Source organism: Diabrotica virgifera, chromosome 2 (genome assembly GCF_917563875.1).
Source record: "Diabrotica virgifera virgifera chromosome 2, PGI_DIABVI_V3a".
Taxonomy (NCBI): domain Eukaryota; kingdom Metazoa; phylum Arthropoda; class Insecta; order Coleoptera; family Chrysomelidae; genus Diabrotica; species Diabrotica virgifera.
Genome location: NC_065444.1, coordinates 53965896 through 53992386, shown reverse-complemented (window position 1 = coordinate 53992386; position 26491 = coordinate 53965896). Strand labels below are relative to the sequence as shown.

General features: G+C 34.9%; 1 protein-coding gene across 1 annotated transcript; it reads right to left on the bottom strand.

Annotated features, from left to right (window-relative positions):
- Nucleotides 1–1577: 1577 nt before the first annotated feature.
- Nucleotides 1578–21175, bottom strand: LOC126880715 (SAFB-like transcription modulator). Its single transcript, XM_050644761.1, has 2 exons — nt 20765–21175; nt 1578–1685 (listed from the first exon to the last, which is right to left on the bottom strand). The coding sequence occupies exons 1-2, from the start codon at nt 21056–21058 to the stop codon at nt 1578–1580; spliced, it is 402 nt and encodes a 133-aa protein (XP_050500718.1). The 5' UTR covers nt 21059–21175.
- Nucleotides 21176–26491: the final 5316 nt, after the last annotated feature.

Below are 26491 nucleotides of genomic sequence, written 5' to 3'. Positions count from 1 at the left end.
ATTTCATACTAGTGACGTCATCCATCTGAGCATGACGACGTAATTGATGATTTTTTAAACGGGAATAGGGGTCGTGTGCGTGTGGTAGCTCATTTGAAAGGGGGCTCAATTCTCTATTCAGTAATATAAACATTAATATCAGTATTAATACAGGGTGACCAAAAAAAAAATTTTTTGAATTAAATTAATTGACGCAAAAAGAAGAATGTATGTAATTTGTTTAACACAAAACACATTGTACTGCTGTCAGAAAATAGAAAAAAATGTTTATTTCATAAATAGACATTCCTTTTCGCTTAAATTAACTCGTCTTTTTCTCTTTTATGAATAAATTCGCTCATTTCGTTTTCGATGCTCGAAAATAACGAAAAATCCTGAAACAGATCGATATTTATTTTTAAATTTCAATTTTTTGGCATATATTTCATACTAGTGACGTCATCCATCTGAGCATGATGACGTAATTGATGATTTTTTTAAATGGAAATAGGGGTCGTGTGGTAGCTCATTCAAAAGAGCGTTCAATTCTCTATGCAGTAATATAAACATTAATGTCATTATTTATATAGGTTGGCCAAAAAATTATTTTTGAATTAAATTAATTGACGCAAAAAGAAGATTGTATGTAATTTATTTACCTCAAATTACATTCTATTGCTGTCACAAAATAGAAAAATCATGTTTATTTAGCAAATAAACATAGCTTTTCGCTTAAATTAAATGTTCAAACTGCCAAGAGGTAGGTGGTTGGCTGTTTGTGATTTAATTTAAGCGAAAAGAAATGTCTATTTATGAATTAAACATTTTTTTTCTATTTTCTGACAGCAGTGTTTTGTGTTGAACAAATTACATACATTCTTCTTTTTTACGTCAATTAATTTAATTCAAGAATAATTTGTTTTGGTCACCCTGTATTAATGAAGTCACACTGATATTAATGTTTATATTACTGAATAGGGAATTGAACCCCCTTTCAAATGAGCTACCACACGCACACGACCCCTATTCCCGTTTAAAAAAATCATCAATTACGTCGTCATGCTCAGATGGATGACGTCACTAGTATGAAATATATGCCAAAAAAATTGTGATTTAAAAATAAAAATCGACCCGTTTCGGGATTCTTCTCCAAAATCGTCCATTTTAGAGAAAATGAATGTATTCCATAATTTAGCCCCTCTCTGTGTAGGAAGGACTGGGTCATAACAATTTAATATCGAAGAAGACAATAGAAAGGCATATTAAAGGCAATAGAAAATTATTGTGATAATAACTTTTGACCGTGTTTGTATACAAATTTCATTTTAATTAAAGTAAAGTAAACCGGCGCCGTTAGCGGTGCTCCTCCAGTTCCTAGAAAAATTACGAGGCAGCCTCCTCTTCTCTTTTAATATTAAAATTTGAGGCTTCGGGAAAAGGAACATCACGAGTCACGTATTTGCGGTCTGGGACAAACGAACCATGTTTAACTTAGCAGAGACATCTTGATTCAATTTAACGACGAGCAGCGAAATTGCTTTCCTGGAAACTTCGCTCTTGCAGAAACTCCCTCCAAGAGTCAATTTCCTCGAGCGGTTTTATTCGAAGAAGGCCTTTTCTGGTCCGACCATCCTTTTGCGAAGTTTCTCTCGAGGGTTACGTTGTTGCAGCGTCGGTGCCAGGAACTTTTCTGCAGGATGTCTCACCTGTAAATAAAAAAATGATATAATAACAATTTACAATATTGTATTCGAAATAAAATTTACCACACTCTATAGTGGTGCAAAATTTTTCAAAATTTTGCAAAAAAAGATAAACATTTAAAGTTAGCTTACTAGTGCAGTTACCTCCGTTTTTCACCTCCGATTTCGTTGAACCTCCATCGATTTTCATGAAAATTGGTGAGTAATTAGAGGATACCCCAAGGAACAAAGGTGACATGATGCCAACTTGCGCTTTTACCCTGGGGGTGGATGCCACAATTTCTCGGGGGTGAAAATTATTTTATTAAAAATAATACCATAAATCGATAGAGGGACAAATTTTTAGTAAAATTTGTTATTGTTCGTCCGCTATAACTTTTCCCATGCGTCACGATTCATTTTCAAACAAATTAAGTCAAAACATAAAGTGAAACGTACGCCGATGTGTGTAGTATATAGTATACAGTATACAAAATGTATATACACATCGACGTTCGTTTCACTTTATATTTTGACTTATTTGTTTGAAAATGAATCGTGACGCATGGGAAAAGTTATAGCGGACGAACAATATATAAAGTTATTAATATAAATCAATACTTTTTGAGTTATTAAAGATCAACGATTTAATTTTTTCGTAAAAAATGCATCTTTTAAAGCGGTTTTTCATGTACAACTCAAAAACTATAAACTTTTAAAAAAAAATTATTATTACCGAAATTGAAGATAATAAAAAATTGAATACACTCGTCACTTAAATAACTAAAATAATGTTAATTCAAAGTGAGTTATGGGCAATTGAATGTATATTTTTTCCTCGAGTACTCAAATCTATTTATTCAAGCTTAAATGACGGGAAAACGATGCATTTTATAAAATATACTTTGCTAAATACTTGTCAAAGTACTTCTGAATACGTATCAAATGAGCTACAGAAGAAGTTAATAGCATCAAAATTAAGCAAGTTATGATGAAAATAAGAGAACCCTTTCGAATTTTTAGGAAAAAGTGAAAAATACAACATACGCCATTTCCACAAAAATTTAAATTTATAGTAGTCCTTACAAGAATTTCTTTATATTAGCATAAGTCTTGATTTCAACAATATTGACCGATTTAAAATGCATATTTTTGAAAAAAAGATATAATTTAAAAAAATCAGTATTTTTTAAATTATCGTAATTTTCACATTATTTTCATAATAACTCCAAAAATACTGAATATACGAAAAAAGTGATATATAACCAAATTTTAGTTTTTCCTGTATCAAATTTCACCTGTTTTACTATTTCTGCAAGGTAAAAAATAGCCGAGATAGAAACGTTTAAATCTTAAATTTTGCTGTGAGAAGCATGTAACCGGGGCCCTTTAACCTTTTATTTTTAAAACAGTAAGGGGTTTAAAATATTAAATTCTGCGTGGCTTATTAGCCCTTGGAATTAACTTTCAGATGGGTTTTAGGTTAATCTGATATCGTAAAAATTAACGGAGTTATTAAAAAAAAACAATAACATTTTTTGGAAAAAATTTTAAAAGATAAATTTTGAAAAATTTTTGGAACGTAAATTTTAATGCTATCAACTTTTTCGGAACTCACTTAATAAATATTTTTAAGTACTTTGACAAATGTTTAATAAGTTTATTTTATAAAATGCATAATTTTGAATACTTAGATTTGGTTACTCGCCGAAAAAAATATACATTCATTTACCTAATTACACTTTTAATTAATGTTAAAAGGTTTTTCTAGTAAGGAGTTTATTTTCGTTTTTTATTAGCTTAAATTTTGGTAATATGTAACAACTTTTTTGCAAAAACTTATAGTTTTAGGTTGATTTTTATTTTTAAAATATGATTTTTTGGCATATATATCATACCAGTGGCGTCATTCATCAGGGCGTGAAGACGTGATGATTTTGGCATGATGACGTGATGACTTTTGTAAATGAGAATAGGGGTCATGTGCTAACTAATTTGAAAGGTTAGTCAATTCTCTATTCAATATAAACATTAACCCTAATAATTATTTATACAGTTTACTTTTCAAATAAACATTTTTATCTGTTTTCTGACAACAGTAAAATTTATTATGAATTAAATAAATTAAATACAATCTTCTTTTTCTGTTAATTATTTTAATATAAAAAATATTGTTTTGGACACTTTCTATAAATAATTATGTTAATGTTTATATTACTGAATAGAGAATTGAATTGCCTTTTAAATGAGCTAACACATGAGTTTGTCATTTACTATTCGTTATAACACATTTAATAAAAAAACTTATATGTAAGTAATATTTCTTATACAGTTGAGTCCACGAATCTTTACCCGTGCGCCATTAATACCTGGCGAGATAAAACACATATTTGATAACTCAAATTTTAATCCATAATAGGAGCAGTAGCTACTTACTCTCACTTGCTGTTGCGTTTAGTAAATTTCAATTTCCGACTTATCATCGACTTTTTCGTATGATTTAAGTGATGACGCACGCGGGTAAAGATTCGTGGACTCAACTGTATAATATGTACTTAAAATCAATTCGAAATACTGGGTGATAAACATAATAATGTGTCATTTGAAATGTAGAAAATGTACTGCATCAATCATCTTACCTTCGTTCTCTTGAACATTGCTCTTGAATCGATCTAATTAGTTAGTCCGTTTTTGATGTTTAAAATTGTCGTGCTCAACTTTGATTTAAGGAAATATGGAACACCTAAAAACAATATCAGTTAAAATATTAATTTCTTGATTACTTTTATTTTTGAAACATTCACATTCGCTATGATTGGAAAAGTCAATAATAATGCTCTCAAAGAATTGAATGTGCACATTTCCTTATTGATGACATCATTGTATTCACGTTTACTTTTTTTTTTGTTTACTTTAAAAAGTGAATTAATTTTTATAATAGGTAGTTATTTGATTATATTGACAGTACTAAATATTGCTGTCTAAAACAGATATGTACGACTGGCAGCCAAGGCAGTCAGTCAATCGAGCTAGTCAATCCTGTCCGCAAATCCGCAACATGGTTTTGAGTAGCCACTACAATAATAATTATACATATCATCATCATCATCCAACCAATTTACGTCCACTGCTGGACATAGGTCTCCCCCAATTGTTTCCACACTTCACGGTTTTGTGCTGATTTTTGCCAGTTTTTACTAATCCGCCTGATATCATCTGTCCATCGTGTAGGCGGCCTTCCTCTACTTCGTTTATCTTCTCTTGGTCTCCACTCCATCAGCCTTCGTGCCCATCTTGAATCTTTCAGCCTGGCGACGTGTCCTGCCCAGTTCCATTTGAGCCTGGTGATACGTTCTACAACATCTGCGATACCGGTTGTTTGTCTGAGATCTTCATTTCTTATATTATCCCGTAGAGTTACGCCCAGCATGGATCTTTCCATGCATGCGCCTTTGAGCAACCCGCATTTTCGACGCTGTTGTCTTGGTTAGAGTCAGTGTCTCTGCTCCATATGTCATTACCGGTAGAACACATTGGTCAAACACTTGTCTTTTTAAACCGATCGGTATACTGCTCCTAAATATGTCTCTCAGAGCTCCGTAGGCTGCCCAAGCAAGAGTTAATCTTCTTTTTATTTCGCATGTTTGGTTATCTCTGCCAATTCTAATTTCATGACCCAAGTAAATGTACTTTTCCACTAGTTCTACTTCTTGTTCGCGTATAATCAGCTGTCCGCTAGGAATTAGATTAGTCATAAATTTAGTTTTAGAAAAGTTCATTTTCAGGCCTATTTTCCAGCAGATAGCGTCTAACTCATTTAGCATTTTCTTTACTTCTCCTAGGTCATCAGTTATAAGGACTATGTCATCTGCAAAACGAAGATGATTTAACTTTTCTCCATCTATTTTGATCCCTTTATTGTCCCAGTTGAGCATCTTAAAGGCATATTCCAGAACAGTTATGAATAGTTTTGGCGAGAGTGTGTCGCCTTGTCTTACGCCGCGTTCTATGCTTATTTGTTTGGTTTTATCATGTAACTTAGCACTCATTGTTGCCTCTTTATAAATATTATAGATGAGTGTACTGTAACGGTAGTCAATGCGGCATTCATTTAGAGCTTCTAAAATGCTATCCAGCTCTATCGTGTCAAAGGCTTTATGAAAATCCACGAATGCTAGGACAAGGGGTTTATTATATTCTACTGACTTCTCAATTAGTAACTTGACTGCCTGCAGATGGTCGTTTGTCCCAAAGTTTGATCGAAATCCAGCTTGTTCTTTTGGCTGGTAAAAATCTAGCTTCTTTTCTACTCTTGATGTCACTACTTTTGTAAAGAGTTTGTATAAGTGGTTTAGCAGGCTAATGGGTCTATAATGTTCTAAGTCTGTCTTATCTCCCTTCTTATGCAAAAGTATTGTTACTGCGTTTTTCCATTTTTCAGGTATCGACTTTTGATGAAGGCATAAGTTGAAGAGATTTTTTATTTTACCTATAAGAATGTGGCCTCCGTTTTTAATGGCCTCTATTACGACTCCATCTTCACCTGGTGCTTTTCCATTTTTCATTTTTCTCAGTGCTTGATGGATTTCGCTAGTGGTTATCTCTGGTAGTATTTCGGAGCCTTGGTTTATTATTTTCTTTGAAACCACTTCCCTCAGATTATTTTGATTCAGCCTTTGGCTCCTATATAGTTCCAAATAAAATTCTTCTACGATATTTAGTAAATCTTCTCTGTTTGATGTTATTTCGCTGTTTTTATTTTTTAATTTATGTATTTCGCATTTTCCGTTGGTCAATTTCCTTCGTAAAACTTTCAAACTTTTATTTTCTTCTATGGTTTTCTGGATGCTTTGAGTTTTATACTTCCTTAGATCTTTTCTGATTTCCTTTGACACTTTCTTGTTGATGTCTCTTAACGCACTTTTTTCAGTATTTTCGCTTCCTCTCATTTTACTTCGCGTTTTGATGAGTTCTCTAGTTTCTGGGCTTATTTTTTCATCTCTCTTCTTTTTTGGGCAGTTTTTTCGTTGACTTTCTTCAATGGCTCTAATTATGTTTTCATTTAAGTTATTTATACTTTCATCTGAAGTTGTATTTCTTTCCAAAGCAGCGTTTATATGGTGTTGGTATTTATCAATATTTAATGGGGGAGTCCAGGCTTGCAAGGTTTTCTTTTTTATCAAACGATTTCGTTCTTTTTTGAGGTCTATTTTTATTGTGGCTCTTACCATTCGATGGTCACTTCCTGTAGTAAATTTATTTAGGACGCTCACGTCTGTGATAATCTGTTTTTTGTCGCTGATAATGTAATCTATTTCATTTCTTGTTTTACCATCAGGACTTTCCCACGTCCACCTTCTATGTAGTTTTTTAACGAAAAAACTGTTCATTTGGAACAAGTTATTCTGTAGCAAAAAGCCTAAGAGTGTTTCTCCCCGCTCATTTCTACCTAGAGTTCCAAAATTTCCTAGTGATGTCTCTGCTTCGTCTTCTTTAAGGCCTAATTTTGCATTAAAATCCCCACACAGGATTGTAAAGTGGGTGGGTGGTCTTTTAGAGCTACAGATATATCATCATAAAAGTCTTCAACTTCTTCGTCTGGATGTTGTGTTGTTGGAGCGTATACCTGGATAATTTTCAGTTTATACCTGTTGTTGAGCTTTAGGGTTACATAGGCAACTCTTGTAGACACACTTTTTATATCAACTACGTTTTTCTTATGTTTTTTATGGATGAAGAAACCGACCCCTCCAACTGATTCGGTTTCGGAGCCAATGCTATAGAAGAGGTGTCCTGATTTCAGCGTCTTTAAGTTTTCACCACGGTGTCGTATTTCGCAGACTCCTATTACGTCCCATTTAATTTCTTTGATTGCATCTTCCATTTCGAAGAATTTTTCTTCTGACAATAGAGTTCTGGCATTATAGGTGGCAACGTAGAACGAAAATGGTTTTCGTATTTCTCGTTTCGTCAGTTTTTTGTCCCCCCCAGAATCCTTGGGACAGACTGATAAATCAGTGTGAGACTCTGGATTTATCCTACTCACGTGGGGTCTTTCCGTCTTTGTTTTAAAATCTGACATTTCGATTTATTTGAGGGGATTATAATTCGAAAAAAATAAATAAATCGAATTATACATATACATAAGACAAAATGTATATTTACGTAGCTATAGTAGTAGTAGTAGATGTATGTAGATCGCCAGATCGGTAACATGGCGATGTGGAATACTTTATATGTATTGCCCGGCTAAACCGAAAGAATCGGATGCTACCATTTTCGTTGAGTCGCAAAGCCAGTGGAAATTTGACAATCATCTAGTCATGTCCAGTTTTTAGTTTTGTCTCCTAAATTTTCATATAAAGTTTTTCTTTCATTCTCACCCAGTCCTCTTTGAGGGGCACACACATCCAATATTCAATGCTTCTTTATTAATTCCAAATTTCACTGACATTATTCTGAGTGAGTACACACACCCAACATTCAATGCTTCTTTATCAATTCCAAATTGTACTGACATTATTCCATTACTCGTTCTTAGAACTTCTACTACGTTATCTTTAATTTCACTATCAGTAATTATACCAACTCCATTTCTAGTGTTACCCTTCCCTTCATACCACAATTTGTATCCTTCACCGAGTTATTTGGCCTTTGGTCCTTTTCGCCTAGTTTCTTGAATGCAATCAATTTGTACTTTCCTTCGTTTAAGCGCATCTAATAACTCCATACTGTTACCGGTAAGACTTCCAAGATTTTAATTTTTTCGCTATCCTAATTTTTCTGCGGCTTTGGCCATTGCTGGCGCTGTTTGACTTTGGTCCATTGTGACTCCTAGGTATTTAGCTTCGTTTTGCTATTCTATGGGCCTGTCTTGCACTGTTAGCTGTTCTTCTGGGTTATCTCTGCTCTTCCTGAACATAACTGCTTGGGCCTTTTTACTCTGTAATGGTGTTCCCCCTGAAATCCGAACGGAGGCTCAGTTTGTTTTCGGAACATCTCAGCAGATGCCTTCATTTCAGCATAATTTTTATTACATTGGAGAAGGTACAATACGTTCATTCTTATGGACATTTGATGCCTGAATGCCTTTTCTATCAGCAATCAATTTGTAATCTCCTTCGTTTAAGCGCATGTACTAACTCCACACTCTTACCTGTTAGATTTCCAAGAATCCAAGGCTCGATCGTAATTTTCCTGCAGCTCTGCCGTTGCTGTTTTCTGCACTCAAAAAAATTTAGTTCGTAATATTGATTAATAGTGATTATTGAATAGTATTTCGTTGTAACAACAATTTAATTTTTTGTTTCAACGAACTTTTAGACATTGATGAATGTATTTGGTTATTGTCACAATGATTGAATAATAATTGTGAAAATAACTAGAGTACATTAATCAATAACACTCAATTTATTCAGCCAATAAGTTAGTTTCGTATATTTAATAAATAATTGTAATTCTTGCAGCAAAACACTTTCTTGATGTCGTAGATAATAAGCAATTACCTTGATTTATCGTGACAACGTACAGATTTCGTTAAAAAAAAGGTACAAATGTTGTTAATATAGAGTAATATTTGATTATTCCATAGATGTAAACTGATTGTTATGACAACGAATGCATTAATCAATCTACTACTGCGTTTAATAACCACAATCAATGCGTCCATGGTAACAATAAACGCAGTTGTTGAAACAATAAATGTTTTGCTTGACCATTTGAAATGTAACGGCTTTTCCTTATCGTGATACCCCGAGCTTCTCTGTGTTACCATTGTTTAAAAAATAATTCTTTGTTAAACAATGCTGTTACCTCTGCCGAAGTGCCGAATAATTTCATTTCGTTTCCAAGTGTAGTCCGTTTTGGAAGGAAGTTTCCGTGTTTCTATTATCGTATTCATTTTTTTCGAATCGTTAGAAAACTAATTAGTATTTTTGAAAAATTTAAACGCAGAATAAAATATTACAGTACATATTATCGAGGGTCTGAAGTCCCTGAGAACTTCTATAATGATTATTTTAATAAGTCACAGGGGTGAAAAAGGGAAAATTTAGTATGATTTTTAATTTCAAATATACCATTCGAAAGAAACTTTTTGTTTATTCTAATCTAAGGGACTTTCAGCCCTCGATAATAATGTAATCTTTTATTCTGCGTTTAAATTTTTCAAAAATACTTATTAGTTTTCTCAGAATTCCAAAAAAAATTAATGCTTTCTGTAAATGTGTTCCCGCTGAAATCCGAACGGAGGCTCAGGTTGTTTTCGGAACATCTCAGCAGGTACCTTCATTTTAGTATAATTTTCATTACATTGGAGAAGGTACAATATTTTCCTTATTATGGACACTTGATGCTTGGATACCTTTTCTATCAGCATTATATCCTGCACGGTTTAGCCAACACACCACCAATGGCACCAATGCAACCAAAGTGCAGTATTACCCCACACCTGCTTGCATTTTTTTGTAAAGAGATCTATCAGATTTATCACTTATAAAAATGTGTTATATTTCATTGTTTTTAGTCACTTAGATCTAGATCATTTCTTAATATATTTGGTTTAAAAAATCTTTCGTTTTCATGTAGGTATCCGCCACTGCTTTGGACAAGGATGGGGCGTTTTGCAGATAAGAAACAGAAACTGTCTCTCATTTTATTCTCCATCTAGAGGTTAAACTGCAGACATAAAATACACGAAATACTGGCTACTGTATACTTTTCAAAGAGATAAACACATTTTTTCGAGCGTAATCAATAATTAAAGTAGAATATTGGCACAGCGATCCAATATCATCGATTTTGCGTAAGTGGACGATTGTGGAATGGACGTTGGCAATGGTAATGTCAATTTTATTAAACCAGGTGTATTGATATCTTAAATGATAGCTTAAATACTACAATTATGTATAATTTAAATCATTAAATGAATATTTGTATAATAAGATACTAAAGACTGTTTTTATAAAAAGAACACGCTGTCTGAGCTGATCTTTTGATGTAATTTTATAGGAAAGGGAATAATACTATTATCCACAGGAACTCATTATATAGTTACCACACACCACACACAGACAAAAAGGAATAACTAATCAAAAAGACATCACTTACAGTAGTTAACATAAAGAGGAACAGAAAATGTTTTCTTGTGGTATGTTTTAGTTAAATATGTATTATGTTTATATGGGATTTTTTTAACATCCCATTTATTTACAATCTGTAATAATGATTACAAGAAGTAAATTGTTTAATTCAATTACCAGAGACTGTCCAGTGACAATAACCCATGTTCCATTGAAGCATAATTTTATAACAACACTATTTGTGACTTTGGAATAAATATTTATAATAAATTTAAAGAAATGTTTGCAGTCGTGTGTCGTATTTTTGGGAGTAACTGGCAATTTCTTCTTTGACAGTCTTCATTTGAAGATTGCGATTAATGTATTCATTGGGCATGTACCACGGTTCATTTGTGATACTGCAGAAGATCTTTGATTGGAATCTCTTCAGGACCAAGATATCGATATTGTATCTCGACGCATATCCCCACAGTTCGATTCAGTAGCTCATTACTGGCTTTATCACTTGTAAGTATACTATACTAGAATTTTATTGTACAGATTCAGTTGTGGCTCTTTTCTATTAACCAGTACATTTTACTTGTTAAGTTTCAGCCCCAACTGTTTTCTTTTCGTGAATATGTGTTTCTTCCACGTTATTCTACGGTATAAGTGCATACCCAGGTATTTTACATAATCATTTTGTTGTAGTACCTACCTACTTGGTTACAAAATGAAATGGTTGGACATGTACCTTTTCGACTAGTGAACGTTATATTATGTATTGACTTGCTTTCGTTTACGGGTAATGTCAATCTTATTAAACTAGAAATCGAAAAAGCGACCATGATAGGTGAATTGCAAATTTTGGTCATTCTTTATGTTTTCAAGGTCGCTGAATATGAATATGAAGTTTATTTTTATCTAGAATTGGTGGAACATGTTCAAAAATCTAATTGTAAGCAAAGATGCGAAAAATCAATTTTGATGATTTTTCAATTTTAACTCTCTGTATCTTTCGTCTCTATAAATATTATCTTTGAAAATTTTACTAAATAAATTTTTCTTTGAAGTATTTAGATAACAATGAGATTTTTCCGAAATGTTTAAAAAAAATTAAAAGTTGTTAATTTTTAAACATTTTGTCGTCGGATTTCGTTAGTTTCCTGTTTACTTAAAACAGTTGAGTGACAAACTGTTTAGTTTATATATAATTTTAACCAACACAGCATTAAAACATAACGCTTTGGCCACACGGACGATTTTTTACGGCGCGATAATTTACGGCGCCCATCGGTTTGACTACCTCCACCAAATTTCATCTAAAATATGGTGGAGTGGTAGTCAAACCAATGGGCGCCTGTCATGAAGAAGTTTTCTGGAAAATTTCAAGTGAAGATATACAATAGGAAAAAAATTATGTGACTTGATAGACGAGGGGCACACCCCAAAAACGCTTATTTCTCGAAATACTGACTACGGTGTATTAAATGGCTAATTTGGGTCATACTTTATGTTTTTGATGGTGCTGAAAACGAAAATGAGGTTTATTTTGAATTTTATGTGGGGGAGCATTGTCAAAATCGCCATTTTACCCTAAAAATAAAAAAAAAATTATCATCTTTTTTGCTTTTAACTCGCTACAACTCTGTTCCATTTTAATATTTTTTTCTGAAATTGTTAAAATATATAATATATTTCTCACATTTCTGAAGACAATGGCACTTCTTTAAATCCTTCAGTCTTATTATAATATCTAAAATTTAAATTTTCAAAGGAATTTTTTAAAGGAAAAGGTGCAGATTCCCGAATTGCAAAGTTTAATCGCAAAAGCTGAGAGACAAAATTTGATATTTACGTTAAAATATAGAGTACAAAGAACAAAATTTTTTATAGAAAAAAAGGTGAAGCTTTTAATTTTAAGAAAAACCTAATAATTTGAAAAACCTAGTGATTAACCTATTTTTTTTTATTTTTAGGTTAAAATTGAGATTTTGACAATGTTCACCCACTTAAAATTTAAAATAAACCTCATTTTCGTTTTCAGCACCATCAAAAACATAAAGTATGACCAAAAGAAGCTATTCACCACACCGTCATCAGTGTCTCGAGAAATAAGCGTTTTTTGGGGGGGGGGGTTCCACTCGTCTATAAAGTTACATAACTTTTTTCCTATTGCATATTTTGACTTGAATTTTTTCAGAAAACTTCTTCATGAGATGTTTTAATGCTGTGTTTGTTAAAATTAAAACTAAAAAGTTTGTCACTCAACTTTTTTAAGTAAACATGAAACTGACGAAATCTGACGTTTAAAAATTAACAACTCCTCTTTTATTTTTTTTTAAACATTTCGGACAAATCTCATTGTTATCTAAATACTTCAAAGATAATAAAGTAAAATTTTCAAAAGGAAATATTTACAGCGACCAAAGATACAGCGAGTTTAATAAATCATCAAAATTGATTTTTTGCATCTTTGAATAAAATTTGATTTTTGAACATGTTCCACCAATTTTAGATAAAAATAAACTTCATATTCGGATTCAGCGACCTCGAAAACATAAAGAATGACCAAAATTGGTCATTCACCTGAAAGTTGATTTTCGTGGTCGGTGTATCGTCATTTTAGGGGTTGTTGCCGCTTGTCTTAAAGGATAATTATGCTGCTTTAGCGATAGCTTAAATACTACATTGTGTAAAATTTAAAGCATTAAATGAATATTTGTATAATAAGACACTAAAGACAAGACTATTTTTATTAGTCCGTCCTTTAACGGTAAAATATTGCAAAACCTCTAAATTTTAAAGAACCGCTTGTATTGACATGAAATTTGGCATACACATAGCTAACAAGTCAAAGAAAAAAAATGATATTGTGCCGATATGTGCTTTTGCCCTGGGGTGGTTTTCACCCCCTATTGGGGGTGAAAAAATATTCGTCCAAAGAAAGTCAGGAAATGGATAAACTGGCTAATTTTAAGTAACTTTTGTTCTATAGAGTTTTTTCATTAAGTTAATACTTTTCGAGTTATTTGGCAGTGAATATGTTCATTTTTTCAACAAAATAACCACGCTTTTAGACGGTTTTTTGCAAATAACTCAAATAGTAAGTATTTTGTCGAAAAAACATTCTTAGCAAAAATATAGCCTGTAAAAAATTTAAAAAAAATGGTGTATACATCACGTCTCTACACCTAGTACAAGCAGAGTTATAGAAAAGGAAAAAATACGTTCATATTCGTCAAATTCCAAATGGAATACTTTAACGTGAAATAACCAAGAATGAAGCACATTTCGTGGAAAACTCATTACAACTTATTTAAAGTGTTTAAAAAAGCTTCATTTTTGAATTATAAAAAAAAATTCTAGCATCAAAATGAAACATGTTACGCTCAAAATAAAGTTGTCCCTTTTGGTTTTGAAAAAAAAAATCGAGAAAATCACCCCCTTATTAGTATCTTAAATGAACTTAATCTTTACGACTTCACAAGTTTCTTGACTCGTGTATATATTGTTTATATGATCTGTAAGTTTCATCGGTTCAAAGTCCTTATTATTGAAAGGGCTGTAGTTAAAAGGGGTTGAACGAGTCACTGATCACGAATGTATGCAAATTTAGAAACACCAAATCTTAATAAATTTTTGTCTAACAGAAAAACAAAAAAATACATGATATTCAGAAAAGCAAATCTGACTTTTTTTGTTTTTCGAGATTTTTGGTATATCTAACAATTTTTAAGTTATTTTGAAAAAAAGCATATTTTTCAAAATTTAAATTTTTAAAAATTTTACTTTGAAACCAAATTTTTTCAAAAATAAGCACTTTAAATCGATGAAACTTACAGATCATATAAACACAATATAAGTAAAATAATTTGTGAAGCGGTAACGAATAATTTCATTTAAGTTGCTAATTAGGGGTTGGTCTTCCCGATTTTTTTTTTGCAAAAACAAAAGGGACCAACTTTATTTTGAGCGTAACTTGCTTAAATTGAATGCTACAAACTTTCTGTAAAAACAGAAATAAAGCTTTTTTAAACACTTTAAAAAAGTTATAATGGGTTTTCCTCAAAAAGTGCTTAATTTTTTGGATATTTCACGTCAAAATATTCTATTTGAAATTTGGTGAATATGAATCTATTTTTCATTGACTATAACTCTGGTTCTACGAGATCCAGAGACCTAACGCGTACACCATTTTTTTACTTTTTTATATGCTATATTTTTGCTAAGAAAGTTTTTTCGACAAAATACTTACTTTTTGAGTTATTTGCGAAAAGCCGTCTAAAAATGTGGATATTTTGTTGAAAAATTAACATATTGTTACGCGATTGAATCTACTATTTTATTTATTTATATCTTTAGGCACTAAGTTTAATTTAAATAAAGGAAGACTTACTTATATTATTTTATTTACATCACTTATTTATTTTAATAATTACAAATAACACCAACTAACACATCTAATTTATTTACAACTCAAATTTATGATTTAATTAACTAAACATAATAACTTCCATAACTAATATATACATTTCATTAAATCCGAATCGAGTACAATTATTCTACGCGTCGCGGCTCGTTTATTGACTGACTGACTGTGATCGGATCCCTGTTCTTAAATACTCTGGCAGCGGTCGCCTCGAATCGCCGTGGAAGATCTGGCCTTTACTCGTAACGCGGAGAAATATCGAGAAGAATTAGGCCGGGTTGTGAGGCGTCACATTGCTCCCTCCTTAAAAGATGGTTCCTCCTGGAACCTTGTCGGGACTGGAACTGGATGCTGGTATCTGCAACTGGACCCTCTTTTACAACTCCCAGTTGTATAAAAGTGACAGGGGACGGTCTTCTCTCCGCACCAGTAACTATGCGGATTGCAACAGACTAACACCTGGACCTCGGTGTCTTTAAAAATTTCTTCTACCATATTTCGGATAACTCTCCAGTCTAATTGGCGGCATTCTAACTTTGGCATGGCTAACTTTTACACGTCGGACTCCAACACGTGCTCTCTCAATTGAATTAATGCATCCCATAAATCTTGGTAGGTAGGCTGGTCATGGACAGTGTCTTTTGTTACCAGATAGAATAGGTAACGTGATGCATCTTGGAGTTTCAATGCTTTGCCAGGAGCTGGCAGTTGGCATTGAAGTTCTGCAACTCGACCAAACTTCCTTCGGAAGGCGGATGCCAACCCTCGTGCGTCTTTGATACTGGCCGGGATGGTATGGGCCAGCGAGTAGTCATCGGGAAGTGCGAGAAGATCTCGCTTTTCTTCAGTGGTAACACCATGTCTTGCTTTACCGGTACCTCCGTAGGCACCCATGAACTCTTCAAAGGTAAGGTCAGGTATTTCTCGAACTTGGTTGACTTCCACTTCTTCATCTACGTCGTGGTCCCCCTCGTACGGCGCCAACCGGTTATGGTGGACTATCATCGGCTTTCCCCTAGGAATCTTGCTTATTCGGTAGATAACGTCATTGATTTCCTTGACAATGAGGTACGGACCTTCCCAGAACTGCTGCAACTTGGGAGAGCAACCTGTTCGCTTCTTTGGATTATAAAGCCAGACTTTGTCGTTCTCCTTGAAACATCCCCTCTCGGCTTGGGTATCGTATCGTTTCTTCATTCGGTCGCTAGCGATCTGAAGATTAGAACGGACCAACTCATGTATATCGTCCATTCTTCTTCGCAATTCATTCACGTAATCCTCACCAGCAACATCTTCTCCAGGTCGACATCCAAACTCTAGATCACAGGGTAGACGCATCTCACGTCCAAATAGGACTTTTGCTGGTGTTTGGCCAGTTGATTCATTAACAGCAGATCTATAGGCCATTGCGAAGAACGGAAGGTACTGGTCCCAGTCTCGTTGATGATTGGACACCATCTTTGTCAAATACTTGCCAACTGTCCTATTCATACGCTCCACCATTCCATCCGATTGCGGGTGATAGGCCGTGGTTCTTGTTTTCTTCATGCCTAGTTTATCACAGATTCCTTGAAATAGATCGCTCTCAAAGTTCCTTCCTTGGTCACTATGGATCTCCAGAGGTACTCCAAATCGGCTGATGCAGTCTTTGATTAACAGATCTGCAATAGTGGCGGCCTTCTGGTCTGGAATTGCGAAGATCTCCACCCACTTCGTGAAGTAATCCATTACCACCAACATGTATTTGCATCCATTGTCACTTTCTGGAAATGGCCCGGCAATATCCAAAGCTATTCTTTCAAACGGACTTCCAACATTGTACTGTCTCATAGGAGCCTTTCTTTTCCGGTAGGGTCCGTTACTTGTAGCACAGGTAGTACATTTCTTACACCAGTCCTTCGTCCTTCACATCGTCGGAACTATTCATCCAATAAAATCGTTCCCGGATTCTCTGAAGGGTTTTCTTTACACCAAAATGCCCTCCTGATGGACTGTCGTGTAACTGACGAAGTAGTTAGGCTATTCTGCTCTTTGGAATCACCAACTGTGTTCTCCTCACTGAACCATCATCATTTTCTATTACTCGTTTGAGCAAGCTGTCTTCCAAGATAAATGAGTCCCACTGGGCCCAATACGTCTTAACTACTGAGCCTAGGCTTGATATTTTTTGCCAAGATGCTCGACGATTTTCTTTTTTCCATTTTCGAATCTTCTGTAAAACTGGATCTTTTTCTTGTTCTTCCTTGATCTTGGTAGGCGTCCACTCGTCGTTGACCACTGTTGTTCTTAGTACTGCTGCTTCCTTTGACTCTGTTTTGTTACAATGGGAACATTCTGCTGGACACGGTCTTCTAGATAGAGAATCAGCGTTTCTGTGGCTAACTCCGGCCCGATGCTCGATCTTGAAATCATATTCTTGAAGTCGTTCAATCCATCTGGCTATCTGACCCTCTGGATTCTTAAACTTCATTAACCATTTAAGGGCGGCATGGTCGGTTCGGATTAGAAACTTCCTTCCGTAGAGGTATTGATAGAAGTGTTCCACTGATTTTACTACTGCTAGAAGTTCTCTTCTCGTGACGCAATAATTTCGTTCAGGTTTTGAAAGCACTTTACTAAAATATCCAAGGACTCGTTCCTGTCCTCCTTGGATCTGCGACAGCACTCCTCCAATTCCCACATTGCTTGCATCCGTATCTAAGATGAACTCTCCTTCTGGCAGTGGATACCCTAATATTGGCGCTGTAATTAAATGCCTCTTCAAAGTTTCAAAGGCCGTTTGGCAGTCTCCATCCCAGCAATAATTCCTTGCTTCCTCTGTAAGTCGCGTTAATGGCTTAGCAATATCTGCAAACTTCTTAATGAATCTCCGGTAGTATGTACATAGTCCCAGAAAACTTGACACTTGATGTTTATCAGTTGGTTCAGGCCATTCCTTAATGGAATCGATTTTTCCTTTATCCACGACCACTCCTTCTTTGCTGACTATATGACCTAAATAATTGACTTTACTTTGAAATAACTGGCATTTCTTGGGATTTAACATTAACTGGGCAGCTTTAAGTCGATTAAAGACGTCTTCTAAATTCTTCAGGTGGTCTTCAAACGTCTCTCCCAAAACGATTATGTCGTCTAAATACACCAGGCACGTCTTCCAAGATAACCCTCTCAACACATTTTCCATAAGCCTCTCAAATGTCGCAGGAGCATTACAGAGTCCGAACAGCATAACGTTGAATTCCCATAATCCAGATCCTGTCTTCTCTTTGTCCACTGGATCCATTTCTACCTGCCAATATCCAGACTTCAAGTCCAACGTAGAAAACAATTTACTTCCAGCCAATGTGTCCAACGTGTCGTCGATCCGAGGCAGAGGGTAACTATCTTTCTTGGTAACATTGTTCAACAAACGGTAGTCCACACAGAACCTCGTAGTTCCATCTTTCTTCTTGACCAGGACCACCGGAGAGACCCATGGGCTCGTAGAAGTTTCTATCACCCCGTCTTTCTTCATTTCTTGAACAATCCTTTCAGCTTCCTCTCTCTTCGCCTGTGGTAATCGTCGAGCTGATTGACGAATTGGCCTAGCGGTACCAGTGTCAATTTTATGTTTGACAACTGTCGTTCTTCCTGTCTTTCCTCCTTTCGGTACGAATATGTCACGATATTGCCTAAGAAATTCCGTTAATTTCCTTTTCTCCACTTGATTCAGAGACTGGCCTGCAACTGCAACCATTTGGTCGAACTTGTCGTTGGAATTATCTGATGTTGTCGTCTGACGGATTATGGACGTCACGGGTACACAAGTTCCTACTTTTGTCTCCTTCTTGATGGTCACTGGGTAGTCATTGACATTAATCAATCTCACGGGAATTTCTTTAGCAGAAGTAACCAATTCCTTTCCAATTATGATTCCTCGGCCAACCTCCTCGTCGTGGTTCCATGGCTCCATCATAATAGGTGTTCCTTCTTCCACAATTCCCTGTAGCCGCGCTACGATGATCGTTTCACTCCTCGCAGGCACAACTGTATCTTCTTTAATGGCTGCTTGCACAGTGATGTCATCATGTGGATGAAGAAATACCTCCTCGTTGCCAACTTTGATTACCCGGTTCTTAAAATCCAACTGAAATCCATGCAAATTCATTACGTCCATTCCTAATATAACATCTTCTTCGATGTCTGCAACTATGACAGTATGGACGAACTTTTCTGCTCCAATCCCTAATTGTATCTGGATTTCCCCGTGGATGTTGGCATTTTCACCGGTGGCAGTCCGCAGTCGCAACCGCGTTGGTAAGAGCTTCTTATGACTGTTTATAACTGACGGTCGTATAATGGTCCTGGTCGCTCCGGTATCCACCAACAATGTATACTTTTTACCATTTATTTCTCCATCTACATATACACTATCTTCACGACATTTCAAAGAAGCTATTAGTATGAGAGGGTCTTTGGAAAAGTTGCGGGTCGAAGCTGCCCCCTAAGGCCGACCCGTTCTAGTTTTCCTGCTGGTGAGTCTCTTGACTGTTATTGTACCTAGGGTACTTACATGAACTCCGTACGTGTCCCATTTCCCCACAATTCCAGCACTTTATGGTCTTTGTTTTCTTGTATGAAATGCCCTTTATCATATTGACAATCTGGTCCAGTTTGTCTTCATCCTCTTCCTCTTTCACAGTCCTAACTTTACTGTACCCGCCAGAGGCCTGGGTAGCTGATTCGTATTCGAGAGCGGCAGACAAGACATCAACCAGCGTCTTGTGACGAGCTAATCGCAGTGTTCTTTGCATTTCATGATCACGAAGGCCATCAATGAATGTTTGAACAGCCAACTTTTCCATCATGTCTTCGGGAGCTGTTGGATATGCATATCGTACCAACCTGGCAATATCGACCTCGTATTCTTGAAGAGCTTCATCTTTCTTTTGCCTTCGATTTTTAAACTGCGACTGATAGACATGCTCTAAATGTTCGTGTCCGTATCGCATATTCAGTCTCTTTTTAAGCTGCTCGAAGTCATCTGTCTCCTCTACGGCTATGGTCTGGAGGACATCCAAAGCGTCGCCTCGAAGAGCAATAGTGAGGTTTACAGCTTTTTCTTTTTCGGACCATCCGTTCGCTCTGGCCGCCGATTCGAACTGTTTCATGTAGTTGTTCCATGATGACTTTCCGTCGAAATTTGGCACCTTAACACGAGCAAGAGTCACACTCCCTTCAACTATCGACTGTGGCTCCAATTTGTATTTGGTTTCATCATTTTTAATATCTGTTAAGATGGGTTCCATACCTTTGTCTACTTTTTCCGTTTCCTGCATTTTCTTTTCTATTTCCTTGATCTTTTCTTCAAAAGTAGATTTTATGGACGATATCTTGTCGTCAAAATCCGAAGTGACTTTAGAGATCTCGTTAGTCATTTTGCTGTCAAGGGATGAAATATCACCCGAAACTTTCTTCTCTAACGATGCAATGTCTGTCGAAACTTTCAAAACATCCGAGGAAACTTGGGAAATTTCACTAGAAACCTTTTTCTCTAACGATGTGATCTCTGTTGAAACTTTGTTCTCTAGCGATGTAATGTCTGTCGAAACTTTCAAAACATCCGAGGAAACTTGGGAGATTTCACTAGAAACCTTTTTCTCCAACGACGTAATGTCTCCGGAAACTTTGTTCTCCAACGATGTGATGTCTGCCGAAATCTCTTTAGAAATTGACGAAATTAAAGCAGTTTGCCTGTCCTCAAACACGTAGGTTTCTGGATCATGACCCTCTTCTTGTAATGCGTTCTTCAGACGAACCACTAGATCAGCCTTTTTCCCCGCTGCGTCGAGCTCACGATTTTCCAGTTCTGTTCTGAGCTCCGTAAGGCGCAGATCAGAAAGTTTCGGCTTACACTGTGAAGACATGGTCACACTCTTTATTTATTACGATTTATATTTTATTTATTTTTAAAGGTTCCACACTGTATTTAAACCGAAAATTTACGTTGATATTTATTTCAAGTATCCTCACTTCTGCACCATTTTGTTACGCGATTGAATCTACTATTTTATTTATTTATATCTTTAGGCACTAAGTTTAATTTAAATAAAGGAAGACTTACTTATATTATTTTATTTACATCACTTATTTATTTTAATAATTACAAATAACACCAACTAACACATCTAATTTATTTACAACTCAAATTTATGATTTAATTAACTAAACATAATAACTTCGATAACTAATATATACATTTCATTAAATCCGAATCGAGTACAATTATATTACGCGTCGCGGCTCGTTTATTGACTGACTGACTGTGATCGGATTCCTGTTCTTAAATACTCTGGCAGCGGTCGCCTCGAATCGCCGTGGAAGATCTGGCCTTTACTCGTAACGCGGAGAAATATCGAGAAGAATTAGGCCGGGTTGTGAGGCGTCACAATATTCACTCGCAAATAACTCGAAAAGTGTTGACTTGGCGAAAAAGCTCTATAGAACAAAAGTTACTTAAAATTAGTCAGTTTACCCATTTACGGACTTATTTGGGACATATATTTTTTCACCCCCAAGAGGGGGTGAAAGTCACCCCCAGGACAAAAGCACACATCGGCACAATATCACTTTTTTTCTTTGACATGTAAGTTATACGCATGCCAAATTTCATGTCAATCCAAGCGGTTCTTTAAAATTTAGAGCAAAAACCGTGAAAGAATGGACTAATAAAAGATACACCCTATCTGACCGGCTTATTAACATGTAATTTATAAAATACTAAAAGTGAATAAATATGTCAATGTAATCTTTGCCGTAGTTTTAAGAAAAGGGAATAATACTATAAACCACAGGAACTCATATACCACACACAGAGACAAATAGGAAGAATCAGAGAGGCCATCCACTGACAGTAGGAACACAAGTACACCGTAAACCTATACATTAAAGAGGTTCTCAGAATGTTTTCTTGTGGCAAAAGCATTTTCCGGTATTTCACAATCCTTAGTAGTTATCTATCTTTGTTGACTCTCTTTAGTGTTTCCTCATTAGTTTCTCTTGCTGTCCATGGTATTTTCAGCATCCGTCTATGAATTCACACTTCCAATGCTTCAGTTCTGTTTTTGCTCGACATTTTTAGTGTCCACACTTCTGCACCATACAAAACTACATATGAAACATAGCACTTAGCTATTAGTTGTCTTCGTTCTAAAATGAGATGAACCTTGCAAAGAAATGTCTTTATTTTTCATAAAAGTAGTTTTAGTCATTGCTTTCCTGCGTTTTTTTTTCTATGTCTGGATCTAGTTGGTCTGTTATGACAGTTCCCACATAATGTAATTTTGTGACATTTTTAAACTTGATCTTCGTTTTAATTGAATCTCTCTATATGGTAGGGGAGCAAATTATGCTAAATTTGCAGTCACTCGAGCGTTATGGGGACATATTGGGTTATTAGGTCCTAAAACCAAAAAAAGTTAAGTAAAATTTTCCATTTTAGTGGGGACTTTCCATTTTTTAATTTAATTTTCCATTTCCAACAATCGTTTTTTCCGATTATAGCGCCATCTATCCATAATTCGAAAAAATGTCTCAAATAAAAGTTGCTTATTTTTACGTGAAGAATCCAAATCTGCAACAAAAATTTGGGTGTCCCATTTAAGATTTTAAAGTAACCCCCCACCCCACATCGGTGGGGGGTCGTGTTTTGTACCATTCGATAGATTTTTCAAAAACACTTTGAAAGTGTATTTTGCAGTTTTTCGATCTGATGTTCATTTTGCGAAATATCGCGGGGTTTGTATTTAAAATTTTAAATTTACCCCCACCCCTCTCCGTGGGTGGTCATGTTTAGTACCATTCGACAGATTTTTGAAAAATATTGAAGACGAATATTTTAGTTTTTCGATCTGACGTTCATCATTATCATCAGTAGCTCGGCAACCGTTTTTGGGTCCTGGTTTGTTAGAGGATTTTCCTCCATTCTGTTCTGTTCCTTGCTTTGTTCGTCCAGTGGGTAAACTCAAGTGTTTTCAGATCTTCTATCTGACGCTCGTTTCGCGAAATATTTAGCGCAAAAAGTGCCTCCCTGGTTCCCATAGCATTTCTAAAACCAACCGTTGTGGACAGTATTCTTAGGAAAATCTTAAAAGTGTGGCTCATTAGGCTATTTAATCGATATTCTCAGCATTCTTAGTCCTGTCGCCAGGGGGGGTACAACGGCCTCGTTAATTCAGATGGACTTACTCAAGTTTTTTTTATGTATTTTGACCCGTAGAACACGAATTTTTTGGGTAACAGTTGATCCGGATGTCGATAAGATTGTTATAGACCAAGAACTTGAGGAATCAAATAACAGCGATTTTTGGCAAAACAAAACAATATTTTGTATTTTTTGGGCCATTTTAAGTAAAAAATATTTCTACAAGTTTTTTCGTAGGATGCACAGTTTTCGAGATAAACGCGGTTGAACTTTAAAAAAATCGAAAAATTGCAATTTCTGAACCCGAATAACTTTTGATTAAAAAATAAAATAGCAAGTCTGCTTACCGCATTTGAAAGTTTAAGTCAAATTATATCGGTTTTGATTATTTGCATTGGTAAAAATTTATTTTTTTATTGTTTAACAAAGCTATAAACACGTAGGGTTTCCCGTGCTTTTACATGCGTTTTACCGCATGTAACGTAGAAATAGTCTTGATTGCACTAGTACCTATTCTACCTACTCGTTCGATTTTAAATGAGAAATCATAGAAACATCACTCACGCACTAGTTGTTTGTAGCTTTGTTTAACAATAACACAATAAATTTTTAGCAATGCAAATAATCAAAACCGACATAATTTGACTTGAACTTTCAAAGGCGCTAAGCAGAATTGCTATTTTATTTTTTAATCAAAAGTTATTCGGGTTTAAAAATTGCAGTTTTTCGATTTTTTGAAAGTTCAACCGCGTTTATCTCGAAAACTGTGCATCCTACTAAAAAACTTGTAGAAATATTTTTTGCTTAAAATGACCCAAAAAATACAAAATATTGTTTTGTTTTGCCAAAAATCGCTGTTATTTGATTCCTCAAGTTCTTGGTCTATAACAATCTTATCGACATCCGGATCAACTGTTACCCAAAAAATTCGTGTTCTACGGGTCAAAATACATAAAAAAAACTTGGGTAAGTCCATCTGAATTAACGAGGCCGTTGTACCCCCCTGGCGACAGGACTATCTCTAGCATTGTGTTTTTTAGGTATTGCGACAAAGATGGACTTGGGCCAGACTGTAGGAAAAATAAATATCAATAAGATAAAAACGAGACAACCTGAGATACAAGATACTATTGTGTTAGACATGGCCAATTCTTTTGTATGGAATGGAAGCATAGACGTTAATGGCCAGATCCATTAACAAACTTCAAGTTTTTAAAATGATATGAGTGCGCCGAATGTTTAGAATATCATGGAAGGGCAGAAATAAGGAGGTATTAAGGAGAGCAACAGAGCCTATTTTACTTCAAATCAGGCCCGAGGCACTACACAATTTTCGGGCTCCTAAATATGATTTAATAATAATACCTAATAATAATTTTTTTAAATGAATTAATTATTTAATAGAAATAGAATTGCAACAGAACTTTAAATTTTTATTAACAATAAAAAAATTAATATTTAAACAATTATTATATATTAATATATATTAATAATAAACAAAACATTGTTTAAATACAGTGTGTCGCATTTAAGATGAATACAGTTATGTATTTCGGCTATCAAAATAAATACAGATTTGAAGTTTTGCACAGTCATACAGGTTGAAGCTATTTGAAAAAGTACTTTTAAATCTTATTCTAACTTCACATACCAAATTGCATGACAAAATTCGCACTTTTAGTTTTTTCTCGGTCCATCAATGTTTTAGGATCCTGACTACAAATAATGAAGAAAAAAAATTAAGGTGCGATTTTTTTCATGAATTTTGATATATAGGGTTAGAATAATATTTTTGGAACACCTTTCTCAAATAAATTTTTCCCATATCTCTAACACGAAGCAAAACATCGAAAATTTACCCTGTTTGACAAGTCGCAGTAGGCCGGCTGCTTTTAAAATTTAAATTTCAGCTGAGTATCTTAAAAAATGTGTACTTACATTCAACCTGTATGACTGCGCAAAACTTTAAATCTGCATTTATTTTGATAGCCAAATGCTACTTTGCATTTGGCTATATTAAATGCGACTATGTTATTTCCTTTTGTAAATAATTTGGTTGATGAACCATAAAAGGATAGAGCGTTATTGGACAAAAATTTAATGGTTACTATGATTCGTTGAAGAACGTTTCTCCAATGTTCCTTTTCTTCTAAATAACTTTTTTCCATTAATGTTACTATTTTAGTCCTGCTGTATTACTTATCTTGACTAACGTATCAATTGATGAAATATGTTCAGGAGATCGCTCATGTTGAATAACTGTTGATTTAACTGTCCTATTGATATTTTTCTAGTCATTATACCCATCGAAAGTTAGAAAAATAATTTTCGTGAAAATCAGTTTACACACGTAAGAATAAACATTTAGAACTGCACGAACACCTCGCGAAGAATTTTCCCCCATTAGCTTTCTTTTTATAAAAAATCGCACTATGCAAATGTCTGATTTTATTATTATAAAATTGTGTAACATACTCACTAATTTGATCAAAATATTGATCCGGTCGATTATTTATAAAATATTGTTGGAATTTCAGATTTAAATGTTTTGGAAAATCTCCTATATCGCTAGGAAAAGAGTTATTGACACTTGACAGTGTTGTTTTCTATAGGAGATGACAGAGATGTACTTGTGAGATCAACATATATTTATTTCAAGTCGCTTGAAAATCAACAGTGGAGTCAACATTTATCATTTCGTGTTCGTAAAATGAAATATTTTGAAAATTCATTTTATTGCAATAAAAAATTTCCGGGCCCCATTAAAATGCGGGCCCGAGGCAGGTGCCTCACGGGCCTAGTGGTAAAATAGACCCTGGAGAGCAGACCTCTACAATAGGGAATTTTGATAATGTAAAAAGTAAGAAGACTGCATAATATAGAGTACATACATGTTACGAGGAGAACGATACACATTTCAGGAACTAGAACTGAAGGAAAGATAGAGAGTAACAAATATCTAGGACCTAAAGAGATGTCATGGTTGCGTATAATATTCTCCAATGGACGGGAATTCACAGGTATGAAATACTTCGAAATGCTGCTAAAAATACATGAATAGACAATGTACGGGTAACGCCTATGGAGAAATGCGGGGCACCTAAGAGGAAGAATACCTACTTTATTGTTCAAGAGGCCATCGTTTAGCGTAACCCTT